At 48.1% G+C, this 10474-nt stretch overlaps 1 protein-coding gene across 2 annotated transcripts; it reads right to left on the reverse strand.

Moving 5' to 3' along the window:
* Positions 1-234: 234 nt before the first annotated feature.
* On the reverse strand, positions 235-3073 carry bdh1 (3-hydroxybutyrate dehydrogenase, type 1). 2 transcript variants are annotated; one of them, XM_084703655.1, is made up of 5 exons: positions 2841-3073; positions 2460-2570; positions 2157-2298; positions 1720-1872; positions 235-769 (listed from the first exon to the last, which is right to left on the reverse strand). In XM_084703655.1, the coding sequence occupies exons 1-5, from the start codon at positions 3051-3053 to the stop codon at positions 303-305; spliced, it is 1086 nt and encodes a 361-aa protein (XP_084559781.1). In that variant the 5' UTR covers positions 3054-3073; the 3' UTR covers positions 235-302. The 2 variants fall into 2 exon arrangements, with proteins under 2 accessions (XP_084559781.1, XP_084559782.1); XM_084703656.1 differs by lacking the exon at positions 1720-1872.
* Between the last annotated feature and the right edge of the window lie 7401 nt (positions 3074-10474).

Genomic DNA, 10474 nt, shown 5'->3' on the forward strand with positions numbered 1-10474 from the left:
TTAATCAATTGGGTGAACAACCCATTTAAGACTTATTCAATTTCCAGTTGAAATGTTTGTTTCTTCCTTACAAATTCGAAGTAGTACACTTCAATTGCGCATATTATATAAGATATTGTACAAAGGCTATAGTTTAAGTGATTGTAAGGATTACCTTGTCAGTATAATATCAGCGTACAAAGTATGCAAAGTATATAAAATGGGATTGTAAACAGAATACGTGATACATGAAAATTGTTCTTACACCCGATTTAATGGTATTTTTTACAATTAATTTAGGTAATTAAAGGATTGTTTCCCCTTCAGAAATAGAGGCGGTCAGATAACACTGCAGGCAGGTGTGTCATAACTTGCATCCTTATCCACCAATGGGCCTCCATTGGATTGTAGCGTGTGTATGGGCGTTTGGATGTAATGGCATCTGTGATGTCATCCAAAACTGGTGCCATGTCTTTCTGTCCACTGTTGCAGTAAGAGCGCATCAGAGCCATATACTGCTCAAAGTGGTGCTTTCCATAGTCCTCCTGGACGACAGGAGGGGCCTCCTTCCATAGCTTTTCTGCTGTGGATGCTACAATATCACGGGTAAGGATTCCAGTGGCCACAATGAAGTTGCCAGGTTCGATAATGGAGACTTTAACTCCCCAGGACTTCATCTCGTACCTTAGGCAGTCTGAGAAGGCCTCCACTCCATACTTCGACACACAGTAGGGGGAGCGCAAAGCATTGCCCATCCTCCCATACATACTAGCCAGGTTTACTACACGACCTGCAAGAAAATAAAACATATTGTACTTCTTGAGTTTTAAATGTACTTGCACAAAAAAACTGTACTATACTTCTGTACTAATAAACATAACTTGCTTTATCAAATTGTTGATTCAAATATGTCATTCCTTGTTTACCTTTTTGCATAATACTACAGCCTGCATATCATAGCAGTCCTTGAAAAAATAAGGAATGCATAAAAAGGGAAGTACCAAGGACATCTCCATAAAACATTATATCTGTGACAACTGCTTCAGCAGGGAACAATCTGTAACTAATGCCGTATTAAACAAACAAAGCTCTCTGGCCCAAAACACAAAATGTGATGCATCGTAGGGCTGGGCGATATGGGTAAAAAAAATAATTGATATCAATATTTATATTTCCATTCGATAACGATAATTAAGACGTTAGACTACAGATCCGTAGTAGTAGCAAAATAAGTCTCTTCCTCAACTTTTTCCCTACTGTACACTCCGCATAAAGTTTAGGCAGCGTGTGTGAGAGAAATGTTTGCGGCCAGGAAGCACGTACCTGGGGTCAAGTAACTTAAGCTTTTTGCAACCGTGCTTTTTATCGATACCTTGGTGCAAACTCACACTTAATGCATGTTCCAACGAGCGATTTTGCTTCTGGTGGTAAAAAAGGTTTGTCGTATTATCAGACTTGGTAGCCACCTATTTGTTTACTACACAATTTGCAACGAACATTGCTCTGCTCTTTGTCGGATTTCAAAAAGCCAAACCACTTCCAAATAACTGAAGAAGACGAACCCTTTTTATCAATAACTTCTTCATTGGAAGTTGCTCCCTCTCCATGGCTACGCTGCCACTGTTTTCGGCAATAAGACTTTTCCGCGGTTAACATTAGTTACTCCAGCCCTAATGCATCGTACACCTCCTTCATTTATTCCTGGCCTGGATACAGAAAGTGAAAAACTTTCAGTCTCACCCTTGGCCCTACGGATAAGAGGCAAAAGAGCCTTTGTGACCCTAATGGTGCCCCACAGGTTGACCTCTGAAACCTGCTTGTATGTGTCCATGGTGGTGAACTCCACCTCTCCAAAGGTCGACACACCCGCGTTATTCACCACTGCCCATAAACCTATTCGCAAACATAACAGAATCCTTGGGAATATTAACACATGTTAGAGAACAGTCATCAAACCACCATTCTTCAGATCAGTATCAATGCTCATTTGAATGTCAACAGGAATATGTGGTCATTGATGCACAATGTGTAATACAGAAAACCAGTATGTACGTGTAGAACCTGTGCACTTCCTGTTTAACAATACGCTGATTAACTTATATAAGATCTAGTACATTCTTCAGGTGTCTAATACTACACAACATGGAATACAATAAGATGGGGTAAATTCATATAACCTCTTTCCGAGTCCTCCAGGTTAGCCTTGACATAGTCCACGGCTTGGTTCACCAATTCATCACTGCACACATCTAGCTTGACTACCTTCATACGATCAGAGTGAAGAGCCTGTAGCTCCTCAGCTCCCCCACCCCCCTTATCCTGAAGAGTACAGAGGGTAATTAGGCCACGGGTACAGTTCGCTGTCATTGTTGCCGGTCAGCATTCAAACATACACTTTACTGCATCCAATAAATTAATGAGTTGGCTTTCATCTTTCCCTGCACTTTCAACGGTCACTATGTAAAATGTAGGCCTACTACCTTTAAGAGGCACCCTGCAAAGACAGTGAAGCCCAGCTTGTGAAGATGCGTGGCCAATGCATGACCGAAACCACTATCACAACCAGTTATGAAGACAGCCTTGCCGTTCACCTTGTAAATGAAGAAACAAAGTAAGTTACAAAGAAATCATTCTTTAACATTATATTCACGGGTACAGTTTGCTGTCATTGTCCCAAACCCCAAACCCTAACCCATGAGATATGTGTAACTCGCACAAAGTAAAACCATACCCTATTCATAATAAGCCAGTAAATCGAAAAGACGCATCAAGGAAAAATATACACAGACACAGTTTACATCGGTAGCACTCGGCCTATCATCCAGAATGTGAACATGGTCTAGGCTAATAATGTAGGCTACCTCAATAGATCCTCTTGGTATTCTAGGCGTTGCGACATACACAACAAAAACTAAATATATCACAACTATGCACTCGGTCACATTCGTGTCAGGAAAGCCAAAACTTCTGGTAACAATATTCAAAAATGCTGGAAGTCCGAAACCCAACACGACTGTCAAAAGTATGGAAAATAACACGAGAATTGCAGATCGCACGACTGGAAGCGAGGCCATCTTGCGAGTTGTGTTTACCTTCTTCGCGTTTGACACAACGTCACTTCACTGCCACGCCCCCTTATTTTATTTTTTCTGTAGCCTCAGAGCCTGTTTAATATGGAGGATTATAGGGGCCATAACTAAATAAATAAATATTATAACACAAAGCTTAAATAAATGTCTAATTATATAATGTAATGCCTAATTGACAGACAAAATATATAAATTACAAATTAAATGAGACACTAAAAATATAAATGTTACATGTATTTGTGTGTATATAAATATATTTACGTTTTAATGTGTTCACATTTATTTATTTATCCTTACATTTATTTATTTATACTTACATTTATCCACGGTGTAACTTGCTGCAGCAAAATAAATACGTCGTCCCACGTCACCAAGTCAGGGGGCGGGTTCAAGCCTCTGATTGGTGGTTCAACTTCAATCGACTGCTTTTGACTATTCCAAGATGGCAGCACCTTGTGCGGATTCAATGAATGAAATATTGAATGCTAAAATGGTCGAAATGTTGGCGGTAGCTGAAGAGATGGAGGCACCTGCCAATAGTGATGGGGGAAACGAAGCTTTTCAAAGCAACGAGCTATTTGACACAATTGTCTCGAAAAAGTATCGCTTTTTTGAAGCGTTCGATACATCTTCTCCATAGGGACATCTGCTGGTCAGTTTATGGTATGGCGACTGTATCGAGCAATGGAAGGACTCAAGGACGTCAAGTCCTCGAGACGTCAGTCTCATAATCGTCATTGACAACTTGATAAATTAAGGTTATGTGACAAATGTTTCGATTTGCAAGTGTCAAAAATATGTTATCATATATCTTGTTGTATTATAAACAACGTAACGTCTTTGCTACTTTACGTTTATGATATTTATTTTTAGGTTCTTATAACATTAATTACACATATTCTTCAACTGAGTATGGCCTCATGGTAAAAGCGCAACCCCTCACTCATATGTAGTGAGGTCGCATCCCCTCACCCCGTTTTAGTAGAAGTATATGCTAAAAGAATATATTACTAGATGATAATGTAAGCTAACGGTTAAGGTTTTGGAACATGCTTTTGCAACCGGGAAAGGGATGGCCACATTTGAAGGCTGGTAAAACTAGAGAAAGATGTAGGCTATGTGCTTGTGTACACCTACTATCTCATATTTGTATCTATCTCTGTCTATCGAGCTCTGGCAATCTATCTGTATCTCTGGTTCTGTCATTGAATGTAGGCTAGTGTCCTTAAATAGGCCTATGTCTCCTCTTTATAACCTACGAATATTAGTGATGTCTGAGACCGTTTGTCTCAGCTGCTCGTGTGACGTCCAATGCTTCGGACGTCACTTTGACACTTCGACTCTGATCACGTGGTTTTTGTCCATTTGAAGCTACGCTCGACACGTTTGTATCGGTACAAATTGTTTCGAAAGGTCGATACCGCTTCGTGAGCACGGTATCGAGCATAACATCACTACCTGCCAATTCACTTATTTTTTACATCATATTGAGAGCTTTGCTGAAATTATAGGAATGATATTGGCCCTAACTGACACAGACATCAATGAAAATGTGTTCACGATCCTCAGCGAGATGATACAGCATAAGGGTGGGCAAATCGATCTCAAGACCGAGAGTGGCCGGGTTGGGAAACCGGGCAACTGTCGATACCAACGTTGGTATCAATAGCCTGATTGATAGCGTGATAAGATCAATACTTAAGTTTCATTCCACACTGATTACACAACTCCCTTTACATCATAGTGGTTTTGCAAACACCGTCTAACTTCGCGAGTTGTTGCCGTGTACGTGCAGTAACACGACTCAGCGGCACACATTAACAGTATTTTTGACAAAACTCGTTGTCCGGTGTTTTATTATGATCATAATCATGAACAATTAATTAAAGGAACATTTTAAATGTTCATTCAAATATTCATATTGATGATGCATTCACTTAATCAATTATGAGGCATTGCTTTCCCCGACACGAAAGTAGATAAACTGCTTTTCTAAGCCAAAAGTATTGGTATTGGCAATACTGGCCCTGTATTTACTCCTTGGTATCGGATCTATACCACATTGTGCAGTGTCGCACACCCCTAGCAGCTGTAGAGTGAGGCGATAGAGGATCCCTCTAGATTGAAGAGAGCTTGATCGACTGGTGGAGTCTGCCTGGTGTGTAATACTGTTTATTCTGCTCTCGCTCTCGATTAGTATAGCTTAGCATATAGCTAACAATAAGTTCAGGTTCCTTGAAATAAAGTCCAGGATACAGTGTAGAGTTTAAACTTTGGTAAGGTTCCATTTACTTCAGATGATTTTGTAAAACTGCACAAAAACATATAAAACAAGGGGTTTTACAGTGTATGTAAAATGCTGCCGCGATTAGCATCGCCAAATTCAAGTTAAAACTGAACACTCAGAAACTAAACAAACATAGTTGTGTAGCGTCAGCTAGCAATTAAGAATGGAGAAGGAATATTGCTCTTGACTCTTTATTTACATACTCGGCCCTTCACATTGGACTGTTCGTATAGCCCTCAAACTAGCCAACATTCACCATCAGAGTTAGCACTCAACCTATCCAAAACACAGATTAACGCGTTATACACATCAAAACAGAATGAACACAACAATAGAACTGTAAACAATGCTTACGTAACTACGCTAAAACCTTATAATTCTTAGCGTTTCTGCCTGCCGCAGTGCATTCTGGGTGCCAAGAGCATGGTCGCCACATGGCCCCCTCTAGCGTTTTGCTTGTCCACAGCAACTAAACGCTAACTCAAAACAAAGTCAGTAAAGCGACGGGGAAGCTGTGCCCTCCGTCTTGGTGCCTGTGGAGTGACAGTCTGTTGCCCACCCCCAACAGTTGCCAAGTCAGGTAGGATGGGCAGGGTGTTAGGTGGTGGTGAAGCTGCGTCGGGTGAGCAGGGCTGGTCCCCAACCGTATGTCGGTTAGCCAGGGGGCGGTAAGGTGCCAACCGATCCCGATGCAACACCACTATCCGCTTCCTAATGTTCAGTTTTACCCGATACACTACATCTGAAATCTGCTCCAACACTTCACAGGGCCCCACCCACTGGCTCGTGAGCTTAGGAGAGACACCCTTCTTTCGTATTGGCTGGTAGACCCAGACCTTCTCTCCAGGTGAGAACGCGCGGCCTCGACAGCGGGTATCATACCCCCGCTTCTGCCGTACTCCCGCGTCGGCCTGGTGCTGTCGAGTGTAGTCGTGCGCCACGGCCAGGCGCTGTTGCAGGTCCCGCAGATATTCGTACCCAGGTATGGTGGGCAGTTCAGTGTTGGGGGGCGTTCCAAAAGCCAGGTCTACCGGCGTCCGCAGCTCTCTCCCAAACATCAATGCAGCTGGTGTGCACCCAGTGCTCTCTTGTACTGCTGATCGGTATGCCCACAGGACCATCGGCAGGTGGCGGTCCCAGTCGCGTTGGTGTTGGGAGGTGACGATAGCTAGTTGTGCAACCAGCGTTCTATTAAAACGTTCGACGAGCCCATCGCTCTGTGGGTGGAGGGGTGTTGTCCTGGTCTTATTCACCCCCATCCGCTGACACACCTCTCCGAACACCTGTGCCTCGAAATTTCGCCCCTGATCGCTGTGAAGCTCTTGTGGAGCCCCAAACTGGCAGAACATCTCACACACCAGCTTCTCCGCTGTTGTAATGGCACTCTGGTCGGGGACTGCATATGCCTCGGGCCACTTGGTAAAGTAGTCCATTGCCACCAGGACGTACCGGTTTCCGGCATCAGTGGTAGGGAAAGGTCCAAGGAAGTCCACCCCAATCCGTTCCATGGGTGCCCCTACTTGGTACTGCTGCAGGGGAGCATGTGACCGCCCGGAAGGGCCTTTCCTGGCAGTGCAAGCATCACAACAATGCACAAACAGTTCAGTGTCCTGCCTGCATCCCGCCCAGTAGAACCGTTGCCGCAGGCGGTTCAGGCTCTTTGCCACTCCAAAGTGGCCTGCTCCCACGGAACCATGGACGGCTCTCAGCACCCGCTGACGCCAGTTCTTGGGCACCAATAGCGCCATGTGCTGCCCCCGAGACCCGGGGCCTGCCAAATCCGGTAGAGCAGTCCGTTTCGCCTGGCCAGGGAAGCCCACTGTGAGTAGTAAGCCTTGGCCTCAACAGATGCGGCGGAGACATCTTGCCAAGGAGGGCGCACTCCAGTGTCAACCCAGCGTCCCACTGCAGCTAAGATGGGGTTGTCTGCTTGCGCTGCCTGCCACTCCGGGTCACTCACTGCTGACAGACACCCTTCTACTGTCTCATCCGTTCGAGTCGTGGCCACCCGGGGAGCTTGGCGATCCCGTTCTTCTTGGCGCTGACAATGACGGCAGTCTGCTTCTTCACAGGGGCGGCGGGAGAGGGCGTCCGCATTGCTGTGCAGCCGTCCCGCCCGATGCTGCATCTCCATGTTGTAGCTCTGCAGTGCCTCGATCCACCTAGCTAACTGTCCTTCCGGTTCTTTGAAGTTGAGCAGCCAGGTCAGAGAGGCATGATCAGTTCGCAGCAGAAAGGACTGACCGTAGAGGTAGGGTCGAAAGTGATGAAGTGCCGAGACCACCGCCAGAAGTTCTCTCCGGGTAACACAGTAGTTACGTTCGGGGCGGCTCAAAGCCCGACTGTAGTAAGCCACGGCTCTCTCTCCGCCATCTCCCTCCTGGGAAAGCACTGCCCCAATCCCCACATCACTTGCGTCGGTATCGACGATGAATCGACGTTTGGGATCTGTCAGCGTTAAGACAGGGGCATCTGTCAATGCGGCGCAAAGTTGAGTGAATGCCAGCGCACAATCATCGTCCCAGATGAATTCCCGCCCCTTGTCGGTGAGGCGGTGGAGGGGACTGGCGATGGATGCGAACCCCTGGACAAAGCGTCGATAGTACGAGGCGAGCCCCAGGAAGCTGCGTACCTCTCCGACGTTTCGAGGTACTGGCCAGTTTCTCACTGTTTCCACCTTTGCCGGGTCGGTGGCCACACCCTCCTCCTTGACCACATGGCCCAAAAACTTGACCTCTCGCCGCAATAGGTCACACTTCTTTGGGCTGAGGCGCAGTCCGGATCCCCGGATCTCTTTGAAGACCCGGTGGAGGTTCTCCAAGGCCTTCCTAAAGTCAGTGGCGTGGACCAGCAAGTCGTCGAGGTAGACCACACACTGGCTCCGGGGAACATCTGTCAGGGTCCGCTCCATTAACCTCTCGAAGGTGGCAGGGGCATTGCAGAGGCCAAACGGCATAACCCGGAACTGCCAGAGCCCTTGACCAATGGTGAATGCCGTCTTGGGCATGTCCTCAGGTGCCAACTCTATCTGCCAATAACCGCTCCGGAGATCCAGTGAGCTGAACCACCGTGATCCAGCGATGCAGTCCAGAGCCTCGTCAATACGGGGTAGAGGGTAGGAATCTTTACGAGTCACGGCGTTCAATCTTCGATAATCGACACAGAACCTCCATCTCATCCGTCTCATCCTTCTTCCGGACTAGGACAGCTGGAGCGGCCCAAGGGCTGTTGGAGGGCTCGATCACACCTGCTGCCGCCATTTCTTTGATTTTTAGCTCGGCCGCCTCACGCTTGGCTAGTGCCAGCCGATGAGGGCGGAGTCTAATTAGTGCGGCAGAACCAGTGTCTATCGAATGTTGTACCAGCCCTGTTCTTGTGCATTCCTCATCCCGTGCCGCAAAGATATCAGAAAAGTCCCGGAGCAGGGATCCCAGCTGTTGACTCTGCTGTGGGTCCAGTCCTTCACTGCTGCGCCGCCAAAGGTCCTGTACTGCCTGGATTGTGACGGCAGAAGGCCCCGGAGCCACTGACTCGGCAGATGTAGCTGTCAAAGTCATTGTTGGAAGCTGGTTAGGAACTGCCCGAGCATGTGGTCCGATTGGATTGGATGACTGATCCGAGTGGTGGTGTGTAGCTTCCGCCGCAGGTTCCTGGAGTGGCACAACAACCAGGGCCGCCGGCTGAGCTTGGTCATGCACGTCCTCTTCTCCCTGGCAATGCTGAAGAGCCACAGTCTCTGTGTTAAGGTGGATGACATTCTTCAGCACATCCACCCGGGCCTTCAAACTAATCAGGAGGTCCAACCCAATGATGCAGGGTTCCTGGATATCAGCCAACCAAAACTCGTGGGTCACAGTGGTAGAGGTCCCAGTCTGCACCCTCGTTTACCCCGCATCCCTGCGAGCCCCCCTGTCACTGTCCGGATTTTACAATCAGTAGGGGTCCACCCTGGCAACTGTTGGCCATTCGTCTCCGGCAGCACTCCAGGGCGCACAAGGGAGATGGTGGCCCCGGTGTCCACCAGAGCCCAGCAGGGAAAACCATCGAGGGAACAGGGAAGGTAAAGTCCATGAGCATGGCCCAATCTGCCAATTTGAGCAGTGCAGTTGTTGGGGACTAGAATTAATCCTGTGGGTGGCATTCTCCCTGCAGTGCCACCCCGCTCTAGTTTCCCGAGTGGGGAACGTTGAGTTGGCGTGGCGCCGGGGCAAGACATTCTCGTGCGATGTGTCCAGGTTCTCCACAGCGGTAGCAGGGCTCAGCCTGTCGACGCCTCTGGAACCGTTGTGGTGGTTGCTGTCGAGCCAGACAGGCAGTTTCACAGTCGCCCTCGTTGTTGCTGATATCCGCTTGGCAGATTCGAGGCTGGGGTAGAGGTGATGTGGACAGCACAGCCTCGACCCTTTCAGCTTCCTCCAACGCGGCGTTGAGGTTTGCAGGGGCCAGGATGCGGAGATGTTCTCTCAGCCGCTCGGGAGCAAGCCCTTGAATAAAGGCATTCAGTGCCAGCTCCTCCAGGGCTGCAAGGTCAAAACTGGGGTACCCACGCCGCACATAAAATTGAATGTCAGCGGCGTAAGCTCCCAGTGTTTAATCCTGCTGCCGGCGGCGTTGGGCGAGCTGGTTCCGCATACCCTGTGTCGAGGTTCGTTGCCCAAACCTTCGCTCTAGGGCTGTTGCCAAGGCCGTGAAGTTCCTCTGTTCAGCTGACGTCAGGTCCATCAGCACCTGCAGTGCCTTACCCTCTAGAGCCAGGGCTACATGACCAGCCGTCTCTTCAGTGCTCCACCCATTATGTAGGGCAGCTAGTCTGACTTGGACGAGATAGGGCTCCGGAGAAGCTATGCCGGCATAACGCGGAAGCTTGAAACCCATCTTTGGCCGCGGGTTACTAGCTGCTGCTCCATCAGGAAGTGACTGGGCATGGTCTTCTACCTCTCCGCTGAGGCTCGTTGAACAGCAGGGTAGACAATCTTTTCTGGCCTGTGTCCTCATGAATGCCTCCACGTTGTAACGGGGAGCAGACTCTCCCGCCCCGGATCTTCTTCCGCTCTTCTCGTGCCGCGGCGGGCTGTTCCGGTCGTAGGGTTGGGCGGACTCTCCCGGCGCTAATCCTCGC

This window comes from Hypomesus nipponensis, chromosome 8 (assembly GCF_054491055.1).
Source record: "Hypomesus nipponensis isolate SF chromosome 8, ASM5449105v1, whole genome shotgun sequence".
Classification (NCBI taxonomy): domain Eukaryota; kingdom Metazoa; phylum Chordata; class Actinopteri; order Osmeriformes; family Osmeridae; genus Hypomesus; species Hypomesus nipponensis.

What these genes read in the sequence shown, in the direction of transcription:
- bdh1 (XM_084703655.1), bottom strand. Translation starts at nt 3,053, where the DNA reads ATGGCCTCGCTTCCAGTCGTGCGATCTGCAATTCTCGTGTTATTTTCC. An exon ending in TACCAAGAGGATCTATTGAG is followed by an intron (nt 2,571 to 2,840) that starts GTAGCCTACATT and finishes TTCATTTACAAG; the next exon opens with GTGAACGGCAAGGCTGTCTT. An exon ending in TTGCAGGGTGCCTCTTAAAG is followed by an intron (nt 2,299 to 2,459) that starts GTAGTAGGCCTA and finishes TGTACTCTTCAG; the next exon opens with GATAAGGGGGGTGGGGGAGC.